At 46.3% G+C, this 24,515-nt stretch overlaps 1 protein-coding gene across 2 annotated transcripts; it reads left to right on the top strand.

Annotated features, from left to right (window-relative positions):
- The first annotated feature begins 220 nt into the window (after positions 1 to 220).
- Positions 221 to 11,155, top strand: GFI1 (growth factor independent 1 transcriptional repressor). 2 transcript variants are annotated; one of them, XM_029227139.1, is made up of 7 exons: positions 221 to 274; positions 2,673 to 2,870; positions 3,190 to 3,372; positions 4,995 to 5,476; positions 5,598 to 5,735; positions 6,783 to 6,948; positions 9,651 to 11,155. In XM_029227139.1, exons 2-7 carry the CDS (start codon positions 2,756 to 2,758, stop codon positions 9,827 to 9,829), a joined length of 1,263 nt encoding a protein of 420 aa, XP_029082972.1. In that variant the 5' UTR covers positions 221 to 274; positions 2,673 to 2,755; the 3' UTR covers positions 9,830 to 11,155. The 2 variants fall into 2 exon arrangements, with proteins under 2 accessions (XP_029082972.1, XP_029082971.1); XM_029227138.1 differs by lacking the exon at positions 221 to 274 and adding an exon at positions 2,493 to 2,529.
- The last annotated feature ends 13,360 nt before the right edge of the window (positions 11,156 to 24,515 follow it).

Below are 24,515 nucleotides of genomic sequence, written 5' to 3' on the forward strand. Positions count from 1 at the left end.
CGGCTAGAAAAGCCAGGCCCCCGTACGCCTCCTATACCCTTGCGCAAAGGGGGAGCGCGCCCGCCGCCCGACTGGGGCTTGGGGGGCAGGTCTGACAGGGCTAAGCGAGCTACTCTTTAACGCTCAGGAAGTGAAGCTTGTGGTTTTGGGGGCTGAGCTCGGAAGATTAAAAAAGGAGAGAGAGAGAGAGAGACAGCGAGACAGCGCGGTCTCTCCCGAAAGCAACTCAGTTTGAAAACTCTCGGAGCGCGATACCCGCGCCCTGACCCCGCAGGTAGGTCCGCTGCGCCTCCCTCCCTAGCGGGGGCGGACGCAGGAACTGGCGGGACACCGGCACTGCGGGGGCGACCAGAGGGCGCTGCCGGTTCCCACCCGCTGCCGGCCGCAGTTCGGGAACCAAAAGAGCTCTATCCTCTCGGTCCCCGCGCGACCCGCACGGAGGGGCTGGGGATCTGGCTCAGGGGGCGTACGCCAGGCGGTTTGGTGGTTCTGCAGAGGAGCGGGATCCACCGGGAAGGTAACATCTGGTGGGGAGGCGGCGGCATTTGGGCTCAGGAGGCTGCCCGGTCTGCGCCTCCAGCTCCCGCCTTCCCAGGCCCTGACCGTGAAGAGAGGCCCGGCTGGCCCGCGTGCGCCGAGGAGGCCGCCCCGCCCCCGGGCGCCAGCTGCTGCGAGAGGTCGCCTTCCCACGCGATCAGCCCTTGGTCCTACCACCCCTCTACCCATTCCACCCTCCCAGGAACGGACAGAGCCAGCCAGGATGAAAAGGAGGCGCAGGGCTGTGGCCTGAGTCGGGAGGTCGCTTCCGTGCCAGTCAGTCCAGACTCAGCGGTGGCGGGGACAGCTCACCACCCCCTGCATTCCCGCCCCTGTCCCGCTCCGCGCCAACGCAGACCCAAACCGCAGCAGGGCCCTCGGGACATTTTCGCCCCATTTTCCTTTTCCTCCGAGTTTTCATGGTTGTTTAAGAAATTGGTTTTGGATTTGTGGTGTCTAAGTATACAGCCGACGGAGCAGCTCACGCCGGGGCGCAGGGAAAACTGAATCGGCAGTGCTTCGCCCTACGGCAGCCGAGCGCCTCGAGGCCTCCTGAAGCCCCGACCCTTAGGGGCCGGCCCGGGTACGGGCGGGCAACACCCTCAATCCTAGGGGCCTTCTGGCGTTTAGGACACGGGAAACGTCACTTGAGACTCAGCTATATGTCCCAGCTGTCTTTTCTCTCAAGCCTGTCCATTCCTCCTCCGGGGAAGGGGACACAGTGGGACGTGGAGCGAGAACTCGTGTTGATTCCGGAGCGCCAACCGGCAGACTTAGACTCTGTCCTGCATCTTGCTCTGGGAGCCGCACGGTACCTGGCAGAATAAGTCGCGCGAAGCTCAAAGATGAGGGGTCCTTCCCGGACCCGGGATCCCCAGGGCCCTTGTTTCTGAAATAACCAAGACAACCGAGAGCTGCGGTGCACGAAGAGCCTGCAGCTCGCACTTGAACCCGTCCCCCATCGCCTTCACCCTGAGAGAAAGGCAGATTCGTTTTCCCCAAACCTCGTAGCCCGCCAGGTCCCGCCCCCGGAGCGAGCCCCAGGAAAGGCCGTAGGCGCTGCCCCGCCTCCCCGCCGGGCTCAGGTTTCGACCCCGGGATTAGGTGAACTGATTGGGGGGTTAATGAGAGCGGCGTAGCGGGCAGCTAGCTCCCTCCCAGACCCGCGCCCCGATCCCGACTCTCTAGCTGCTGCCAGAGCAGCTTGCGCTCTCCCGCGTCTTCTAAACGGTTGGTTCTCTGCGGACTCCAGCACACCGCGCGTTTCACAGCCGTAGCGCGCGAACCCGGCTCGACTTCCCCAGGGCAAGGCTTTTGGTGAGCAGAACGGAAAGTGCTTTTTCCCGGGACTTTGTTTCCGAGGTTAGGTCTCCATGGTCTGGTGTGTTTTGCGCCGACCCCTGCCTGTTCCCTCCGCACCCGCGTCTCCGGGCCAATTTATTCCCCGCGTGGGGTACAAGTGAGGGGCGATCAAGATCACCGGGAAGCGAGTTCTTCCCGGGGCCTTGATTGGTCCTCTGCCACCTGCTTCCCTACCTTCCTGCTTTGTTTCTCCGGCCTTTGCTTCCCCCAGTCCTTCTGATGCAGTTCCCCCGATCCCGCCCCTCAATCAGCCGGAGGCATCTCTCCCCTGACCCCCTTTCACTACAGTCTGTAGCCGGCTCTTGGAGGGCTTGGTTCTTTGCCTCAACCCGGTCCGCGACCGTCGACACATTCCGCTCTCCCCCGCCCTAAATTGGTCCGCGCGTCTACGCCTTTCTCCCCAGCCCAAGAGCGGATCCAGACAGGCAGTGTGTGGTCGAGTTGGGGTAACTGGCCCGTTGGGGACGGGCTCTAGGAGAGTTTGATTACCAAAACGAGTTTTGCTAGGGAAGGGGAGGGGCCGAGGGGCGTGGGCAGGGCAGAAGGAAGAGGCCTGAGTCTGAGCCCGGGGACGGGTTTTACCGCTGAGCGGCGGCGGCTGGCTTGCGCCACCTGTCCGAGTGCCACCTGGTGAGCGCGGCGCAGCGGGGCCAAGCCCCTCCTCCCGCGGGCCTTCCTCCCTCCTCCCTGGCCCGAACTCTGTCTACTCCGCTGCCCAGTCCCGGGTCTCGAAGCGTGCTGACCCGCGTTTCCACCCTGTTCTCCTATCGCAGGTCTCCGCCTGTCTGGGGCTTACGGTGGGCTGACGGAGGCTCCAGGGACCCTTGGAGCAGAGTGGGGATCGCGCCCGACCACCATGCCGCGTTCGTTCCTGGTTAAGAGCAAAAAGGCTCACAGTTACCACCAGCCGCGCTCCCCGGGACCCGACTATTCCCTCCGCCTGGAGAATGTACTGGCGCCAGGCGGAGCAGGTGCGGGGCGTGCGCGGGCCGGGCGGGGCCGCTCCCGGGGCCATAGACTCTGTGTCCGCCACACCATCCCCCAGGAACCGGGAAGGGCGGTCCCGAAGCCCCTTTGCTGCCTTTTTTGTTACCTACATTTCAGGTTCCTTCCGGGCTTGTCGCCTAGGTGCCAAGGCCTCTCTGCTCCCGCCCTTGGATCCGGGAGGGTTCCGGCCGGGTCTGGGGAGAGCTGAGGGAGCCCAGGTGCCACGGTCTGGGGGGCACCGCTTCAGAACCATCGGGCCCATCCAAACCCAACCTGAGCCCCTATCCTGCCTCCTCTCCGCAGACAGCACCTCGAGCACAGGAGGGGCGAAGGCGGAGCCCCGGGGCCGTTTGTCCCCCGAGTCTCAGCTGACCGAAGCCCCCGACAGAGCCTCCACGTCCCCCGGCAGCTGTGAAGGCAGCGTCTGCGATCGGAGCTCGGAGTTTGAGGACTTCTGGAGGCCTCCGTCGCCTTCTGTGTCTCCAGGTAGGGACCCGTTGGGAGCTCTGGGGCCCGGGCGGCAGAGACCCAGCGGTGAGGAATGAACCGGAGCGGCTTTGGGCACAGAAATGCCAAATGGATGGCGGAGAGTCTTTCCGAGAGGAGGGAGCTTGTTCTTGGGCCCCGCGGGGAGGCATCGGCTTTTCTGGGACAGGGACAGCCTGCTCGCGGGGTCGGCTGCTTGGATCCCAGGCAGTGCTGGGATCCCAGAATCCAGACCCCCGAGTCTCAAACGGAGACCTGGGCAGTCTGAGAGAAAAGTGTCGTTGCCTTTAAAAATTAAGCTCGCTGCCGCGGCGTTGGGCCTGGCAGAGCTGGGCGCCAAGCGGGAGGGACCGGTCCGGGACGAAAATCTCGGCCACCCGCTAGGTCTTCGCAGGCTCGGATTGGGGGCCTATTTCATTTTTCGTTCTACCAGGTTGGCCTGGCTTTGGGGACCAGCCCGTTGGTTTCATTTCCAGCCAGCAATCGAGCTTCGCGCAAACCGACTACACGTTGGGTGGGAGCGAGTCTCGGGTTCCGGCGTTGGGGAATGGAGAGCGCAGAACAGCGGGATTCTGCCAAGGGCCGGTTATTTCCAGATTTAGCTTACTAGTTTTAAAAGATACCCCCAACCCCGTCCCAAACTCAGTGCGTCGACTTGGCTAAAGAGAGTGCGTCTGGGAGCCGGCGACCCGAGGGTTCTTCTTGGCTGTGCAGGACACCGCCGCGCAAGGACTGGGCACCGCCGGAATCTCCGACGGAAACTCGAAATGCAGCTTCTCATTGAAGCGGCTAGCCTGGACTGGAGTCTGCGGTGTGTGTGAACAGATTTGTAAATCCGTATGCATTTAGGGAAAAGTATATATTGGTATTTGGTTTTAGCAAAATTCGCATGGGTCGGGGTGCAGAAGGCCGCGAATTCGGAAAGCTGTTTGGCAGGTGGTGACTAAACCTTACATTGTAAATCATTCCTCTAAGAAATTCGTGGGAATTTTTTTTTCCCTCTGTCAAATTATGACAGGACTGGGAATAGGGAGTATTTAGCAAGCCCGAGCCCCCTTCCCACTGGCCCTGCATTGGGTATTTAATAACTTTGAGAAATGTTAACGCCTTCCCGTTTTTTGATTTTTGTTTTTTCCCAGACAGATATGTCTCGGATAGGCCGGGCCGCATTTTATTGGTCCTCACTGCCTCCCTCCCTCCCGACTCCGGGAAAGAAAAAGGACGGAGTAGGAACACGTAGGGGCCGGGAGAGCGCCGGAGCTGGGCCCTCTGCCCACAGGCTCCGTCCAGGGCCGGAACGGCCGCCGCTTTCTCCTCCCGCGCAGCTCCGCTCTGCTCGGAGCATTTTTGAAGAGTGGCGCGTCTTTCTCTATGGGGCCGCCAGATGTGCTGGTCCAGCCAGAAAAGTTTCTGTGTGCTGCCTTGTCGCCTCCAGTGTCCTCGAGGCCCCAGGGACCCGGCCGGCGTTTGAACCTGGGGGCTTCCCTGGCACGCAGCGAGAGGCCTGGCGCACCGAGTGCTGCACAAGGGCTGGGTGCCTGGCACTTCGCAGACACACCGACTGGCCGACACCGCCGGGTCTCAGGCCTGACCTAACCGGACGCCCTCTTGTTCCTCCACAGCCTCGGAGAAGTCGGTGTGCCCCTCGCTGGACGAAGTTCAGCCCTTCCCCCTGCCCTTCAAGCCGTACTCGTGGAGCGGTCTGGCGGGTTCCGACCTGCGGCACCTGGTGCAGAGCTACAGGCCGTGCGCGGCCCTGGAGCGCGGCGCCGGCCTGGGCCTCTTCTGCGAGCGCGCCCCGGAGCCAGGCCACCCCGCGGCGCTGTACGGCCGGGACCGGGCTGCTGGCGGCGCGGGGGCCGGGGCACCCGGGGGAGGCAGCGCAGGAGGCGGAGCTGCCGGCGGCGCGGGCCTGGGGCTCTACCGCGACTTTGGGCCCGCGGCGGCAGGACTGTATGAGAGGCCGGCGACCGGCGGACTGTACCCGGAGAGCGGCCACGGGCTGCACGGCGACAAGGGCACCGGCGTCAAGGTGGAGTCGGAGCTGCTGTGCACCCGCCTTCTAATGGGCGGCGGCGCCTACAAGTGCATCAAGTGCAGCAAGGTGAGGCTCCCTCGCGCCTGGCTTTAGCGGTCCCGCGCCCCCGCCCCCGGCCCGCGCCCAGCCAGCGTCCGCGCCCCTCGGCCCCTCTCAGCGGCCCTCTCCCCGGCCCCACCCGCCTCAGGTGTTCTCCACACCGCACGGGCTCGAGGTGCACGTGCGCAGGTCCCACAGCGGCACGAGACCCTTTGCGTGCGAGATATGCGGCAAGACCTTCGGGCACGCGGTGAGCCTGGAGCAGCACAAAGCCGTGCACTCGCAGGTAAGCGCGGGACGCACGGCCGCGCGCCGCCCTGCTCAGGTTTTCGCGTTCCGGCATCTTCTGCTTATTTGTGCAGCACCGACCGCTCTCCGCCTGGCACCTTTCTCCTTGGACTTGCCCCGACTGCCCCCAGTCTCCTCTGCCACGTCCCCTTGCTCAGACGTAGGCGTGCAGGGAAAGGTGCGTGGTTGCCGGCTCAGGACTCGAGGCAGCCCTGGAGTTTGGTATCACATCATTGTGAGACTCCAGAATGTGATCCCCATCATTACTTTGGGTTTGAGAAGGGCTTGTATGCACTCTTGCAGCGGATATGTCAGGTTTATTAGCGCTGTTTCTTGGCCTCTTTCTTTTCACCAAATGGCCGTCACTTAATCTGCATTGACCCCTCCTGACTGAAGAAGAGGAATCTCAGCTCATTTAGAGCATCCAGTATTTGTCCCTCTGTTCTTTCAGTTATTCACTTATAAATATTTGTTGCTCAACTTCCAGGTGCTAGGTACATGAGAATCCAGTAACACACCAGGTCCCTGACAGGATACCCTCACAGAGATTACAGTTTAGCTGAGAGACAGAGGCTACGTAGATAAGCAAATAAGTTCACAAGTAACTATGACAGAAGAATGCTTACTTACAGAGACCTATTTACTAAAAAGAGTATTCTCCCGTCTCAACATCCACACTGGCTGGGGGGAGGGGGGAGGAGCCTCTCAAGTGACTGAGGTCTAAGCCTTCTGTTGAGGAGGGTGGAGAAGTGTTTGTAAATTGGTGTCAAAAAAGCAGGGTGGGGATACGTTTTGGCCAAGGGATGTGGAAGTTTGTGGCTGAAAAGTGTTTGGGTTGAAAAAGTGTTAAAGGGGTAGAAGATATGGGTGGGAAGGGTGGAGGTTGGAAATAAATGGGAGGAGAGAGGATAATGGGGCAGGCTATGGGGAAGGGGAGTCTGAAGGAAGGGAGAGCCCTAGCTTTGGGGATTTTGGTGTCAGGTTGGTGGTGAGGAGAATGGCAGCCTAGACCATTGCAATAGTAATCACCTCTTTCTCTCTGCAGGAACGGAGCTTTGACTGTAAGATCTGTGGCAAGAGCTTCAAGAGGTCATCTACACTGTCCACACACCTGCTCATCCACTCAGACACCCGGCCCTACCCCTGTCAGTACTGTGGCAAGAGGTTCCACCAGAAATCAGACATGAAGAAACACACCTTCATCCACACTGGTGAGCTGAAGGCCCTTGGCTTGTGGGAAACACCTGTTGAGGGGTGGAAAGGGGGGCTGGAGGTCATTGTTTTTCTCCCTGAGGCCAACATAATTCACCTTCTTTATGATATTCTTGCCCCAGAATGAGTGGTGGAAATGGCCTTCCAGATGGAGTTAATCACTGCATGTGTGTTAAAAAAAAACAAAACAAGAGGCACAGATTCTCTTAGGTTCATTTACATACGTGGTTCTCCCCAGAGAGGCTTTGATTGGGGGTTATATCTGAAGAACCACTCAGCAGGTCAGCTGCAAGTTTTCTATCCTTGCAAAGAATATTTTCCTCTAGTTTAGCAGCTGCTCCAACTGCTGCCTGCTCTAGGTGAAATATGAAGCTCCAGGGTCCTCTCAGAGTGTTGCTCTAAATGTTTATCTAGAGATTGAGACTTTCTCTAGGGCTACCACCCAGCCTTTTGGGGGAGGGTCTTATGTGTGACCTCTTGGCTACATTTTTAGGAGTCTGACAGCTTATTCTGACAGAGCAAGGGAAAAAATGGTAACTATTACTAGGCTTTTTCTGCTAAGCACTTTTAAAATGCATTATCTCATTTTATGCTCACAACAACTCAGGGAGGTAGAGACTACTCCTTATCCCCATTTTAGAGATGAGGAAAGTGAGGCACCCACCCAGGGTCATATTGCTAGCAAGTGGCAAAGCCAGGACTTGAATTCAGGTCTGTCTGCTCTCAAATGTCTATCCTGTTGACCAGTGTTTATTATATTCTATTTTCAAAGCCAAGGGGATTGGTGGATACAGAAAGCTTCTATTCACTTATTGCCCTTTTCAAAATATCAGCCAGTTTGTCATAACAATGATAAGCCTTTACCCATTATGATGCTTTATAATGTACAAAGTGCTTTCAAATCTATCTCTTCATTTGATTCTTACTGCCGTCCCATATAGTAGAAGGAGCTGCTCTTACCATCCTGAAACTCAGAGAGATGGAATGATTTACCAAAGGTCAGACTGAGAGTAAATCATAGGGCTGTGGAATGCTCTGGCTTCCAATCCTGAACTCTTTCTCTAATGTTTTGATTGTGTGTAGGTGGCAGGTTTAATGCCAGGAGCACTCTCTTTAATAGTCAACAAGACATTTACACAAGATCCAGAATTTTATTTTATTTTAGAAGATGAATACTGACTTAAAACAAATTGCACTGTGTTCCAAACAATCACCGTTGATGTTTACAAATATGCTTGGGCAGTGTAGATGCCCCCATCAGAAAACCTAGAAAAATATCCTACTTTAATCATGCTCTCTTGCCTGAAATTTCCATGCAACTCGCTCCTTTTGAGTAAAGGTATTCAAGACGCTCACCAAAATGCAACTAGGATCTTGACTGAATGAAACATTAAGCCCTTATCAAACATTTACATTATAGCTAGAATTCGTTTCTCAGATTTATTTGACCCTAAGGGATAGGATAAGTTTTGATGATTGGTTCCTTATCAAGGAAACCTGAAGCACAAAGATAGAAAGGGGTACAGCAAGAGGAACAGAGGGTTCCTCAAAAACAGACTTAATCTATTTTGCATTTTTTCCAAGGCCAAACCCTGACTATAATGCCATGCTGAGGCTATTTGGAAAATCATGCTACTTTCCCAAATGTTAAACAGCATATGAATTGGGGGGAAAACAAACCCTTTTCTGTAACTTATTTAAAGGTACTTTATTTTATTTATTTAATTTTGGCTGCGTTGGGTCTTCGTTGCTGTGGATGGGCTTTCTCTAGTTGCAGCGAGCGGAGGCTGCTCTTTGTAGCGGTGTGTGGGCTTCTCATTGCGGTGGCTTCTCTTGTTGCAGAGCACGGGCTCTAGGCACCCGGGCTTCAGGAGTTGTGGCTCTCGGGCTCTGGAGCGCAGGCTCAGTAGTTGTGGCGCACGGGCTTAGTTGCTCCGCGGCATGTGGGATCTTCCCGCACCAGGACTTGAACCCGTGTCCCCTGCATTAGCAGGTGGATTCTTAACCACTGCGCCACCAGGGAAGCCTATCTGCTATTTATTAATATATGGTGAAGAGTTGCTGGTATATAAAGAATCCTGTGATTAACCTCGTAAAAAAGAGAGTAAAATCAAGATAGAAAAGGATCAGCTGCCTTAAGAAATACTTTGTGACCCAGATGTGGATTTTTTTTAAAATAAGACTTCTAGAAATGCCCATGCTTTCAAATACATCCTGTTGTCCTCCAAGAGCAAGAAAGAAGACAGGCTCACTGGTCCATACAAACCAACACCCACTTGGAAACTCAGATTTGAAAACTTCCTCTCAATTAGAGCAGAGTCACGTGGTTTGAAAGACAGCACCCCGGCCCCTTGCGCTGAACATCTGCTGTGGGAGCTCTCTACTTCTAAAGCCAAGGGAGTCCTCCCAGGGCGGATTCAGCTGTGTGTCTGGGGAGGGCACGTGGCCTTTGTTGTTTCCGTTTAGCAGGAAACGGTTTGGGGCCTCTGGCTGGGAACCCCCACCCGGAGAGTCTCCCTTTCACCTGGTGCACCCCTGGCTTCCCGGGACTTGCACTGCCACACACGGCACCCTCCAAGCTGCTCAGAGGCCCTAGACTGTGGTGCAGCCAGCCGCTGCCAAGAGCTTGCGGGTCACAGTGAGTCCCCTCTAGCTCTATCATAGACTCATGCTTCCTCCCCTCCCCCTTCCATCTCTGTAGGTGAGAAGCCCCACAAGTGCCAGGTGTGTGGCAAGGCATTCAGCCAGAGCTCCAACCTCATCACCCACAGCCGCAAGCACACAGGCTTCAAGCCCTTCGGCTGCGACCTGTGTGGAAAGGGCTTCCAGAGGAAGGTGGACCTCAGGCGGCACCGGGAGACGCAGCATGGGCTCAAGTGAGCGCCTTGGCTGGCTGCAGGCGCAGTTACGCAGGCAACACTACGGAGGGCAGCCTTCCCACTTGCCACCAGCCACTTCCGCAGATCCCACCAGGGTGATCCCCCTTCCCTTTTCTCCCTGGAGCCACCAGAGGGGATAAGTTACCTTTTGAAATTTCAGCCTGGAGTGGGAACCAAATGACTGCCTGGGTATGGGACTCACCCAATAGGCTCCTCTACATCTGAGGACTCCAAGTGGAGAGGCAATCAGATAAAATACCGGGCCTCACAGTCCTTCCTATTCCCAGCCCTGTTCCACAGATAGGAAGGTCCTTCAGGTTTCTTCCCTCCTCCTCTTGACCTACCCCAGATACTTGTGTGGAATAGGAGGAATCATCATTTACAAGGTAAACATATCAATGTTTTTATCTGGAATGAAGAATGAGTGTTATTTTATTGTTTTCCTTCTGGGGAGTTTTTTGACCCCTTTTTTGTTGGGTGCTGCCTATAAAGGTTGGAGGAATTGTTTCTTCCACTTGGAGACTGGTTCAGAAACTGATTTGGGAAAGGAATTTCATACTTTTGAAATTACAAGATACACTGTGGCTCCTGCCCCAAGAAGGAGCAGAAGAAAAGTCGGCTTGGTGAGAAGAGATTAGATGTCCTCCCTCCAGGAGGCCTGTGAAGGCTTCTTCAGAAGAGGTGGAAGCACAGAGCAATGCCTTTGGACAAGATTGTCATCCATTCATTCAGCAAATGTCTATAGACCACCAGTTACCATGGTTTCAGGCCCTATGCTAGGTACTGGGGAGCCAGGGAGTAAAGTCTCTGTCTGCCTCTGCCCCGCAACTCCAAGTAGCTGGGTCTATTCTCCCTCCCCACACAAAGGAATTCTGAGAAGGTAAAACAGAATCTTGAAACTTCCCTTCTGACTGTTTGGATTTTATCAAACGTAAATGAAAAATAGCTGAAGAGATACTTCAAAGATTTTTGTGTATATTCAGTTTTTTTATTGTTAAGCTGATATTTTTAAGATGTCTAAGCTAGCAGGCACGTGAAGGCTCTGTCTTCAACTCTTTGAACCCTCCATGCGTACCACAGAGGAAAAAAAAAGTGGTGTTTTTACTATGATGAAGTTTGTAAATGTTTTTAGATCTGGAGTGCATTATGTTTGTTAATACATATTTATTAGAGAGGTGTTTTAAGTTAATAAAGTATTAAGACTCTTACATATTGCTTTTCATTTAGGCAGGGAATTTGGGAAAGAACTTTGTTTTGGCCTCTAGGGGCAGTTGGCACTGAAGGAAACTGGAGCAGAGTATAAAAGTAAAGCAGACAAGCCAACATCCAGAAGAGAGTAAAATCCAATTGCTCTGGTTTTCATGAGCTTTTTTCTTTTCTTCTGTGCCTGAGCGCCTTCTTTCTTAGCAGAAGAACTAGGGATACAAAAGTAAGTTCCTACCTTGCCAAGTCTCTGATGTCCTACATGTATATGGGCTTTTTATTCTGAGAGGTTCAGGTTTTTTGTTTTTGTTTTTAAACAGGCCAGAAGGCTCCCAGATGAATAAAGGCGTTACGAGCCTTAGGTCTAGAGACTGAGTCTTAGTCACGACTCTGTCACCAACATACCATGTGACTTGGGCAAATCCTTTGACCTTCCTGATACTGGTTTCCTTTACCATAAAATGAAGATATGGTTCTATCATCACAATCCAAACCTGACTACTTTGATTCTCTGGAGACAGAGGGGAAAGAAAATATCTGAGACTGATTAGCTGCCTCACCTAAGGCAAGTTATAAATCTGAAGACTGATGAGGGGCAGTAAAATTGGCATCTGGGTTATTTCTGGCTCTATCCCACCTTTGGGAATAAATCAGTCCTTTAAAAGAATGAAACCAGAATAAGGTCCTGGCCTAAATCCCAACTACCTGTACTCTTTCTAATACCCAGCCAAGGTATTGCACAGCCCATGGTGACCATCAGGAGCTTGTCCATTTCTGTTCAAATCAATTTCACCCATATTGACTTAGCGCCGAGTCTGTGCCTGGCACTGTTCTAGGTGCTAGGGATACAGCAGTGAACACAGTGTCCTGTGGAGCTTTATATATTTGGTCACTGCTGAATCTTCAGCTCCCAGAACAACGCCTGGCACACAGTAGGAGATCAATAAATATTTGCTGAGGTGGTAAGTGAATAAGCAGAGAAAATAAACTCCTGCTTCATCCTGGCTGGCTCTGCTCTCTCCAGCACAGAGGGAAGAGAAATTGCTTGAGGGCCAAGGAAGCAAATAGAACACATAGGACTCTCCCTGGCTTTGAGCATGCTTTTCTCCGGTCTCTCCAAATCTCGGTGTTTGGCTATCCTCACTTGGTTTTCAACACCATGTCTTTACATGTCAGTTTACTCTCATTCAAAATTGAAATTTGTTCACTCTATAAGGCAGTTTAAGATAATTTTCCAGAACTGTTGGGTGAACAGTTGCAGCATCCAGGAAGCTCTTTCTAGTGTCCTGGGAAACAAAGTTCCCAGTGAATAAAGATCACAAAACGACCTTCTCACAGGATTCACTGTGCACATTGGTTGATTATTTCCAACTTGGTTTGAAAAGTAAAGAAGTTACATTGGGGGGTAAGTAGAACTGATTGAAATCTAGCTGGCTGCCCTGTCCTGCTCTACCCTTGTGACTTTTAGAACTTTGGTCCATTTTCATAATTCCTATTTATGCTATAAATGTGGAATTTTAATTTTGATGTTAATAGTGTGCTTTTTTTTGGAAAAAAAAATATCCTGATATCCTCAGTTCAGAATCAAAACAAATTACTGCGCCTGTTACCGTGTGAAATTTGAAGATTGCAAATATCTCTCTTAATGTTATTACTTGACTCCATTAAAAATACATGTGAATATTCCATGTCACATTATTCATGAGGCAGGCCCTATGCCTTTTGTCCACTGGAGTAACAGTAGAAAGGGTAACAAGAGACACCAGAGCACACCTTTGTTTCTTTCACTAAATTTTTAATAACACCTCCAGCTAGCCAGTTGGTGAAGCTCAGCTCTTGCATAAAAGTGGAAAAGCACAGCTATCTCAGAGAAGACCAACTCTTTCAGTAGCTAATTTGAGTTTGCGTTCATCTACACCACAGATGATTAAATTACCTATCAAGTGTGCCGAGCTATCAGGATTCAGGCCACGTAAAAGGTGAAATTCATCTGATTGATTTGAGACACGAATGGAACAATTGAGCTTTAAAAGCCCCGCCTTAATTAAAGGCATAGCAAAGTATCACTGGGTGAGTTCTTGAGTGCCATTGCCCTTGAAAATTTGGTGTCGATAGTGATTTTTTTTTTTTCTATTGAAGTGTCGATAGTGATTTGACCTGTGTCATTTTGTTGTGTGCCTGCTTGTTTAACCTGATCATTTAACAGAAAGAAATGAATTGAGAGGAAGGCCGAAAAGGACTTGACTACTTTTTACTGTGCATTTCTAGAGCACTATTTAAATCTCTGCTGCTATATGATTTCTAAAGTAACAACTTTTCAGGAAGTACATAATACACTTGTTCCTTAACGTTTATTCAACATTTCATTCATTGAGTCAATTTTTTTTTTTTAAAAAAAGGAATTTCATCCCAAACCCTTCTAGCTTCCAAGCTTATGTTAACTTTTTAGTGCTCATTTCCAGTCTACCCACGTGTGTGTATGTTTATGTATTTTTTACCCTGCTATCAATTTATGTCTAGATAGCTCTTATTTATTGATTGATAGTGTGGACACATGTTTGCTTAAAATGGAAATATTTATGTTTCACAATGAGAATTTTGACCATTTTATGGTTAAATTTTATTGAAATCTTAGTAGTTATTAGGGATTTTATCATCCATTAAGATGAAGTCTATTCTGAAGTTTTATTTTAAAGTTATTCACTTTTTAACTGAAACATATCAAGCATATGGGAAATTAAAAAGACTAATACAATAAACGTCAGTTTACCCATTGCTCTGCCATATTTACTTCAGACTTTATTTTTAAAATAAAATATTACAGACATGGTTGACTAACTTCTGGAATATGTTTATCCCTTTCCTGTCTCATCAGAGGCATCCACTATACCAAAACTGGCACACTATCATCACCGTGAATATTTTTATACCTTTCCTTATACATATTCTCATAAACAACATGTAATACTGTTTAGCATATTTTAACTTAATATAAATGGTGTCATAGTGTATATATCCTTCTGCACCTTGCTTTTTTTCCCTCAATACTTTGTTTTTTGAGATTTATCCACGTTGGTACATGCATTTTTGTTCAGTTATTTTAACTGCTGCATATAGAATTCATTGTATGAATACTTGGTGACTAATTATGTATTCTCCTGTTGGGAGAGTTTTGGATATTTCCAGTTTTTGTCGTCACAAACAATTCTGATGCAAGCAACCTTTTACATAACTTTGTGAAAGAGATTCTTCAGGGTATGTTCTTGGGAATGGGAATGCTGGATATTACCAAATTGCTCTCCAAAGTTGTACCAATTTACATTCCCATCAAGAGTATGAGAGAATTCCTGTTGCTCCACATCTTACCAACACTTGGTATTGTCAGACTTTAAAAATGTTTGCCAATCAGGTGGATGTAAAATGTTAATGTAATTTGCATTTCCTGATTCCTAGTGAGGTTAAGAATCTTTTCATAAGTTTATTGGCCTGACAGGTTTCCTTTTCTGTGAAATGCCTATTCATGTACTTGGCCCATTTTTTTGATTGGGTTTCTTGCTTTTTATCAATGAATTTTTCTATTGGGTTGCTTGCTTTTTATCAATGAATTTTTCTGTGTTCTCACTACTCACTGTTTTGTTAGTTAAATATGTTGCACACATCTCCCAGTCTGTAGCTTGCCTTTTCATTTTGGTTGAAGAGGATTTGTTTGTTTTTGTTTTTGTGTTAATGTATTAAAATATATTTGTCTTTTCCCTAATGGTTTATGCTTTTTATGTCTGAATTAAGAAACCCTTCCCTAATTGGTGATCATAAGCTTATCCCCTATACTTTCTTCTAAAAGCATTAAAATGCTTACTTATAACATTAGCTTTTTTTTTTTTTTTTTTAGTTGGCTGAGTTGGGTCTTTGTTGCTGCGCGCGGGCTTTCGCTAGTTGCCGCGAGCGGGGGCTACTCTTCTTTGAGTGCGCAGGCTTCTCAGTGCGGTGGCTTCTCTTGTTGCGGAGCACGGGCTCTAGGCGTGCGGGCTTCAGCAGCTGTGGCTCGCGGGCTGTAGAGTGCAGGCTCAGTAGTTGTGGTACATGGGCTTAGTTGCTCCGCGATATGTGGGATCTTCCTGGACCAGGGCTCGAAGCCGTGTCCCCTGCATTGGCAGGCGGATTCTTAACTGCTACCCCGGCTTTTTTTTTTTTAAATTTATTTATTTTATTTTATTTATTTTATTTTTGGCTGCATTGTGTCTCCCTTGCTCTGTACAGGATTTTCTCTGGTTGCGGTGAGTGGGGGTTACTGTTTGTGGTGGGAAGCCCAACATTAGCTTTTTAATCCACTTATATGTGTATGATATGAAATAGGATCTGATTAAACATTTTTTTCCTACATGGATAACCAATTACTCCAACATTATTTATAGCAAATTACATCCTTTTCCCTCTGATTTTTTTTTTTTTTTTTCTGTACGAGGGCCTCTCACTGTTGTGGCCTCTCGCGTTGCAGAGCACAGGCTCCGGACGCACAGGCTCAGCGGCCATGGCTCACGGGCCCAGCCGCTCCGCGGCATGTGGGATCCTCCTGGACCAGGGGAAGAACCCGTGTCCCCTGCATCAGCAGGCGGACTCTCAACCACTGCGCCACCAGGGAAGCCCCTCCCTCTGATTTTAATGCCATTTTGCCATCATATGTCAAGTTTCTATTTCTGTATAGTTCTGCTTCTGGGCTTCCTGATCTGTTCCATTGGTCATTTTGTCGATCTCTAAGCCAAAGCTGTAGTGTCTCAATTAAACTTGTAATAAACTCTTAGTAGCTGGTAGGGAAGGCTTTCCTTTGACCTATTTCGTCCTCTTCAGGAATATCTTGGCTACCCTTGGTCCTTTGCTCTTGCTTGTGAAAAACTCTGTTGGAATTTTTATTTGTACTGCACTTATTATTTAATTGGGATGAACTGAAATCATTTTGATATTGATTCTTCCCATCCATCAATATGGTATATTGCTCATTTATTAAGGTCTTCTGTTATGTCTTTCAATAACACTTTATAATTTGGGGCATAATTTTCTGTCTTTTTTTTTGTTCACTGCTCTCATAGTTCTTTTTTTAAAATTGCATTCTCTGGGCTTCCCTGGTGGCGCAAGTGCCTGCCGATGCAGGGGACACGGGTTCGTGCCCCAATCCGGGAAGATCCCACATGCCGCGGAGTGGCTAGGCCTGTGAGCCATGGCCGCTGAGCCTGCGCGTCCGGAGCCTGTGCTCCTGTGGAGAGGCCACAACAGTGAGAGGCCCAAGTACCGCAAAAAAAAAAAAAAAAAAAATTGCATTTTCTAACTGCCTGCTGCTGGTGTATGGGAGCAAAATTATTATTTTTGTATGTTGATCTTGTATTTTGCAACTTTGCTGAAACTTCAGTTTGTTGCAGATTATTTTAGATTTTCAGTGTAAGGTAATCATAAAATATGCAAATGAACAGTGGTCTTTCTAATGTACTCTTCTTACTGCGGTAGCTAACACTGTATTAAATAGGGGCATAATAGTAGGCATCCTTGTCTTATTCCTAATTTCCTGGGAAATGCTTTTAATTTTTCACATTTTAGTATGATTTGAGGGGTAGGTTTTGGTAGATAACTTGAAATATCAGGTTAAGAATTTCTATTACTATTTGATAAGAATTTCTGTTTGTGTTCATGAGTATTTAATTTTATTGTATGATTTTTAGACATCTGTTGAGAAATGTGTGTTATTTACTTTCTAAATCTTATGGCTCTTGTTCTTTAACTTGTCAATGTGGCAAATGACTTTCTGGGTTTTCTAATGGTAAATTATCCTTGCATTGCTGGGGGGAACAAACCCCAACTTGGTCATTTTGAAAAACTACATTGCTGATTTGGTTTGCTGAACTTTACGGGGGATTTTTGCGTTTATGCTTATTAGTGAAATTGGCTTATAATCTTTCTTTTTTATACTGTCCATATGTAGTTTTGATATCAAGGGTTAACTTCACTCAGAATGAATAGGGTAGCATTTCCTCTTTTTCTGTTTTCTGGAACAATTTGTGAAAGATTGAGATTAGGTGTTCTTTGAGTATTTGATAGAACTCGTCTGGGCCTTTTTTTTTTTGGAAAGGGAAGGGGAGGGTATACTTTAAGCTTTAGTGACTATAAGTCTATTTAGTTTTTCACTTTCTTCCTAAATCGGCTGTAATAGATTATATATTTCAGGAGGTGTTTTGTTTCTTCTAAGTTTTCAAATTAATTGTCACAGTATTTAAAAATCATTATGAAATACTATGAAAAATCATAGTATTCTCTGATTTAAAAAAAAATCCCTACTGTACCCATAATTACATTCAGTATTTCATTGTAATATTGTTACTTGTGCCTTTATTTTTTTCTTGATCAATTTTGCCAAAGGTCTCTATTTTATTAGTTTTTGCAGCATGTTTTCATTTATTTCTACATCTTAGCTAAAAAGATTTCTTACTTGACAGATGTATTATTTAGAAGTGCATTTAAAATTTCTAATCATGCTTTTTCAGTAATTTTTTATGAATTATAATTTAATTACATTTTGATCAGAGAACATGACCTGCATGATATTAATTCTCTTGATATTATTTGTTGAGATTTATTTTGTAGCCTTATCCATGGTCAATTTTTATAGATAATGTATGCTTGAAAAGAATGTATGATTGCTGATGACGGTGTAGTTATGCCAACTTTCCTTTTGTTGGTCTTTATGTTTATATGATTTACCTTTTAAAAGTCTTTCAGACATGAGTAAAATATAATTTCCAATCGAAGTCTTAATTTCTGATACTGTTTGTGTGTGTGTGTGTGTGTGTGTGTGTATTAAAGCATCTGATATTTTGATCACACACACACACTTGAGAGAAAAAAGTACTCAATTACTCTGTCCAAAAGACTATATATTGCTTTACTCTGCCAGTTCATTTTCTGGTATTTGAGGAAGGATCCTAATTTGCAAGGTTTTTAAAGCCTCAATTTTTTGTAACTGTAGAGGAGAAACAGCAGGAAGTTAGACTTGCTTCTTGATGTTAGTTCTACAAACTTCATTGAGAATTTTTTTATTTTTGGTAAATTAGGAAGCATAGTTTCAATTCTGTCTTTTAGCATAAATTAGACAATTTCCTAGGTTGCCCTTTCTGAGAAGTAGAACTGATTGACGTGCCTCTGTAAGATTTTGCTGCAATGGCAATTCCTCAGTTGTTCTTAGGGTAAGAAAGGCTGACTGCATATCTCCTATCTGCTGACTTTTGGAAGAGTCAGGAACCACCCTTTCATTACCTTTCGGTAGACTTGTCTATATCTTATCTCTTGGACATACCTTCCCAGAGATTTCACACAAACTTGACTTCCTCTTTCCTTGTACCGAAACTACCATTCACAGGACTCTAATAAACAAGGGTGACAAGTTCTTAACCCAGCTGAGGGAGTCCTACCACAGTATCATATTTTTGCACGCCATCTTTCTGATTTATCTTTGTGTGGTCACTGGTTATATCACATGTTTAGGCACTAAAGAACATATAAAATTAAAAAATGTAAATGTAGAATCAGATGAACTCCAAAACTTTTTCAATCCAAAGGTTCTCTGATTTTAAGTTTTTTTTTTCTAAGAGTTTATCTAAAATAACAACTATAGAGACATGTTTCAGGTATGTCCAACTAAGTCCTTTCACTCAGAAGAGAGTTAATATCATGAAGCTATGGAAAAGAGATCCAGATCACTCCATTTCACCAGTTGCCCGGGGATGGAAGCTTTGTGACTAGCTATTTCATCTGATAATCTCTCTCCATCTGGTAATCTGTCTCTCCATCTGTAGTTCAGAGAAGACAGGAATAGACAATTCTAGTCAGTAGATGGTTATAAGTTTGTGTCAATGGACTGTGGTTCTGTGTTTGTACCATGTATAGATTATTACATTAAAAATCAGATTAGGGCTTCCCTGGTGGCGCAGTGGTTGAGAGTCCGCCTGCCAATGCAGGGGACATGGGTTCATGCCCCGGTCTGAGAAGATCCCACATGCCGCGGAGTGGCTAGGCCCGTGAGCCATGGCCGCTGAGCCTGTGCGTCCGGAGCCTGTGCTCTGCAACGGGAGAGGCCACAACAGTGAGAGGCCCGCGTATCGCAAAAAAAAAAATCAGATTATAGCAAAGTCATACAATATTAAACCTTTACTTAATTTTATTTGATGATTCACAGTTCAAGCTTCAGGTGATTATTAGGTGTGTAGCAGTACTGATCAAGGTAGAGTTCTCTGGCTGACAGACTGCTGGGCACATGTGCTCTTATTAGGCACTTGAAATAGTGGACAGTAGATTAGGAGACACATTGTAGTCCAAGCACTAGTGCCAGAGTGTTAGCTGATCCCAGGGCACTCACAAACTTATACTTTGTGCATTGCTAAGGATCCCCTTGTGTCTTCATGGAGATTTATTTTTCACTTTCACTCTTGGACCAAGACTGGGAGGTTCTAGGTATGGCAAGTGGGTATGAAGTTTCCTAGGGAATCTTCTCTGTATTTGCTTGGAGAGATATAATAGTTTAGTGAAAAACAGCATTGAATTGGGAGTCAGAAGGTCAGACGTATAGTCTCTGTATCAGTCAGGGTTCTCCAGAGAAACAGAACCTATATATATATATATATATATATATATATATATATATATATATACACACACAGAATTGACTTACATGATTAGGGAGGCTGAAAAGTCCTAAGATCAGCAGTCAGCAAGCTGGAGATCCAGGAAAACCTGTGGTGTAGTTCCCAGTCTGATTACAAAAGCCTGAGAACCAGGAGAGTTGATGGTATAAGTTCCAGTCCAAGAGCAGGAGAAGGCCAGTGTCCTAGCACATGCCGTCATGCTGGCAAAGTTCCCTCTGAGCCTTTTGGCTCAATTCAGTTGGTTTGGTCTTCAATTGATTGGGTAAGACCTACGTACAGTAGGAAGGAAAATCTGCTATACTCAGTCTACCAATTCAAATGTTAATCTCATCCAAAAACACCCTCACGGACAACCCAGAGTAATGTTTGATCAAATGTCTGGGTGCCCCATGGCCCAGTTAAGTTGACACTTAAAATTAACCATCACAGTCTCCAAACTGTCAGTGTATTTGTCATAGTAAAGAGCACTAGTTGTGTAACAAATCCAAAATCTCAGTGGCTTATACAATAAAGCTTATTTCTTACACACGTCACATTTGGTTTGGGTGTGTTCGGGTTGCTGCCTTCACAGGTGATTGAGAGATCTCAGCTCTTTCTATCTATCTAGCCAGTCTTAGCCAGAGCCCTAACCAGCTTTTAAACTTGAGCTTATCCCCTCTCTGAGCCTATTTCTTTCCTTGTAAAGTGAGGAGGATGGACTAAACGTTCTCTAAGGGACTTTCCAGCTCTGACCATCTAAGTTCTATAATTCTATCAAAACCCTGGCTGGGCCCTGTAAACACTCAGCTTGGAGATGGTCTCTCCCAGTCCAAGAGGGAAGAACAGTGCTCAGTGTGCCCCCAAGGATTTTCTGGTCTATACCTGCAGCCTCTGGGAAGTTTATTCACTTCCTAAAGTTCCCGAGATTCAAGATAACCCCCTCTCTCAGGGTATAGCCTTACCCTAGGTCATGGTGCCAGCCCCCTCTTACCCAGTATTTGTGCAAATACTAATGTGACCATGAAACTTCCTCCTTATCGCCTCTTACAATTCTCATGCTGTGAAAAGTGATGACCACTTGGGCTCCTTCCCTAAGATTCTAGAGTACCAACAGAGAGGGGCGAAGGCTATGTACACCTCAGCCCCAGATAGCCTAAAAGAGGGTTTCACCAAAAGACTGGGCTGTGTCAGAATGATTGTGTTCACAAGTTTTTTTTTTTTCCTGCACTTTCTGATGATTTTTAATTTATTTGCTTATTATCTGACTCCCCATTGGATTTTAAACTCCACAAAGTCTGAGATCCTGTCTACTTTATTTACTACTGCATCTCCAGGGCCTATAATGGTGCCTGGCATAAATTAAACATTTTTGAATGAATAAATATTACTGAAAATTTTTTAATTTAGTCTAAATTCGGCGCAATAGGATTTCTTGGGGAAATTATGTTAGTAATACATCCATATATTTGCCTACTTAGTAATGTTTTAATCTTACCTAAGTTTACTGTTAACACTAGTAATTTTAGAATAGTGAGCAAGAGACCAATAACAGACTATCCCTCATGGTTTAACCTAAACTTGGGGGTTCAGAAACGTTAAAACAGGGTGTAAGTGCTGTTTCTCCAGGCCAGGAAGCATATGCTGTCAGCATTCAGTTGAGCTGCACTTTCTCCACAAAGAAGACTATGTGCCAAATTGTCCTTACTTTGGACAATGGTCAGTTTCAGAGTATGAGCATGCATTTCTAACCTAGAGAGCGTAGCTGTCTCTTTTTAGTCGCATGAAGTATAGAAATTAGCTCTACTTCTTATTTGTGTATCAAATAAAATCTAGTTGTCCTGCAGCTCTTCTTGTCCCTGAAGAAAAGGTGTGACTGAGCTCTCCTTAGCTTATGCTTTCAGTTTCACTGTGATCATTGTCTCTTTATTCACCACCCCACCTTACAAATTAAACACAATTTGTAAGATGAGTCTGCAAACAAAAGGAGCAAAAATATCATATCATATAAGTCAAGAGTCTAGTGTGGAGTAGGAACTCAATAAATGGCCCTACTGTTGTTAATATTTGTATCATTATTGATACCTTCTCATAGTAGTAACTGCCACTTATTAAGACTTTATTCTGTGCTAAGAACTGTGCTAAGTGTGCTGCATGCATTTTCTCATTTAATCCTAACAATATTCCTATGAAATATTTTATTAGTCAAGGCTCTCCAGAGAAACAGAACTAGGCAGTCTGTCTGGCTCTCAAGGCTGATCTCAGGTTATTTGCACCCTTCTTTGGGGACAGGTCATGTCACTGAGTTTATTTCTCAATTAGAACATGACAAGTTTTTTTTAAAAAAATATTTATTTATTTATTGGTTGCATCAGGTCTTAGTTGCGGCATGTGGGATCTTTTGTTGCGATGCACAGTCTCTTCACTGAGGCGTGCAGGCTCTCTAGTTGTGGCGCGCGGGCTTAGTTGCCCTGAGGCATGTGAGATTCTAGTTCCCCAACCAGGGATCAAACCAGCGTGCCCTGCATTGCAAGATGGATTCTTAACCACTGGGCCACCAGGGAAGTCCCATTTTAAAATTTTTTAAAATTTTTTTTAAATTTTATTTATTTGGCTGCACTGGGTCTTAGTTGTGGCACTCGGGATCTTTGCTGCAGCATGCAGGCTTCTTGGTTGTGGCATGTGGACTTAGCTGTGGCATGCATGCGGGATCTAGTTCCCCAACTAGGGGTCGAACCCAAGCCCCCCGCATTGGGAGCATGGAGTCTTAGCCACAGGGCCACCAGGGAAGTCCCGAATATGACAAGTTTTTATTCTAGAAACCCTAATAATTTATTATTAAATCACATACATTCAATTAAGAGAAGTATATTTCTTCTTTCAAACAATTCACAAGGGTATTTAAGAAATCAGCCACTCATTGTGGAGGGCTGCAATTTATAGACCGACTCTCTCAAGCCTGAAACCGTTCCATTGCCTGATGTCCTTTGACGCTATCACCCAAGTTGTTTTCACCTGCCTGATGGAGATCAGACTTCTCTGTGACCTTGAATAAGTACAATTGTATAAGAGACCTGATCCAGAAATTTACTGATGTCCAGAGGGAAAGCTATACTCTCTTTTTTCACTAACTTACTGATTCTAGAATTAGAAAGGCAAATATATTCTCTGGCAGCATTTGGGAAGTGGGATTACACATACCATCTTTGATTTTGGACAGAATCTCCTCACAGATATTGAATATTCTCTTTTTTTATTGCTATGGAACTCACCAAATTTCCAATTCATTAAAAAAATTTTATTATATAATATTTGCTATATACAGAAGAATATATGTAATGAAAGTGTAAGCTGTGAGTATAGTAGTAAAACTGAACAACTGCGATTCCAGCCCAAGCTTAAAAATGAGAACTTTATCAATACCCATTGACTCTACCTGTATACTCCTGCCCTGGCCCATTTCTCTCAGCATCACTCTTTATTACTTCTTTTATTCGTATACTTTTCTTGGTAAGACTAGAAAGACTTGAAACATTTTGTGACTTGGAAAAAAAATCAGTTCTAGTTCTCTCCACAAACTTAGAAATAATAAGCATGATTTCCATGGCAGGCACACCCCCTCCCCAAACCCTTGCTTCCCGTACACTTAAATATAGGCTACAATTATTACTTCTCTATTTAGAGATTATTGTGGTTTCAGTTTTCATTGTATCCTTGTGGGTTTTTTCTGTGTTGGTTGCCATTATAAATGTCTCTTTTATTCCCCCATGTGGTCACTTTCTTAAAAACCTTGTTTAGCACATCTTCAATGGAGTGTGGTTTGACTGCATATCTGCCAGCGTCTAGGATATTCAGATACTTTTATTCCATTCCAAGTATAGAAAACATGCAATGATAATTTAGGCTCTGTGAACTGTGAGGGCGGGGAAGAGAACATGCATCTCTTAAATGCCTATAATGTGTCAAGTTTTTTGCCAGTCTTTTCCCAATTCAAAATTCTTATTAGGTAATTGTCATTATGTGTATATGACAGATGAGAAAACTGAAACTCAGAGAAGCAATTGCCCAGGGTCACACAGGTACTAAGTGGTAGAGCCAATATTTGAATCCAAGTCTTCTGTGGGTATGATGGGTGAGGGAGACAGTCCAGCCTAATGAAAATCAGGCAATCTCATTCCTAGATATCTGCCCCCCTCCTTTCTTGTGGAAATGGTAACGCCAATCCTATTCATTCACTTCACAGGGACTTTGTGGGGCTTAGTACACGAATCCTTAGAATTTCAGAGGATAGATACTATAGCCATCAAAGACATTGTTTATGTTAGTTTCTGGGGGTCAGGCAGTGAGTGGACATTTAGTTCTGGACCATCATTTACGGAGACCAGGAAAGCTGAACACCTCTAATGCAGACATGATCCCCAAATTCAGGTCACCCCTGTGCTCACCGATTTCCATATACCAAATCTGCTCACACAGATTGATTTGTGTATCTGCCCCTCCTACTCCTCCAAGTCGTCTCACCAAAATGATACAAAGACAGGACCCTGGGGAAGAAGGCCCAGAAGCAAGACTCCTAGCACACAAACTCAACAATAAGCTCACAAATAGTTTCATAATATTTTAAAATAGTATACATTTTATATCAATAAGTATAAAAATAGGTTAGCTTATCATACTAAGGTATAGCCAGCAAGGAAACAACTTTTTTTTTTTTTGCGGTACGCGGGCCTCTCACTGTTGTGGACTCTCCCGTTGCGGAGCACAGGCTCCGGACGTGCAGGCTCAGCAGCCATGGCTCACGGGCCCAGCCGCTCCACGGCATGTGGG

Source organism: Monodon monoceros, unplaced genomic scaffold (assembly GCF_005190385.1).
Source record: "Monodon monoceros isolate NGI ecotype Baffin Bay Population unplaced genomic scaffold, NGI_Narwhal_1 Super_Scaffold_18, whole genome shotgun sequence".
NCBI lineage: Eukaryota > Metazoa > Chordata > Mammalia > Artiodactyla > Monodontidae > Monodon > Monodon monoceros.

Coding starts and splice junctions, on each gene's coding strand:
- GFI1 (XM_029227139.1), top strand. CDS start 2,756: ATGCCGCGTTCGTTCCTGGTTAAGAGCAAAAAGGCTCACAGTTACCAC. Junction 5,736..6,782: donor ACAAAGCCGTGCACTCGCAG/GTAAGCGCGGGA, acceptor TTCTCTCTGCAG/GAACGGAGCTTTGACTGTAA. Junction 6,949..9,650: donor ACACACCTTCATCCACACTG/GTGAGCTGAAGG, acceptor CCATCTCTGTAG/GTGAGAAGCCCCACAAGTGC.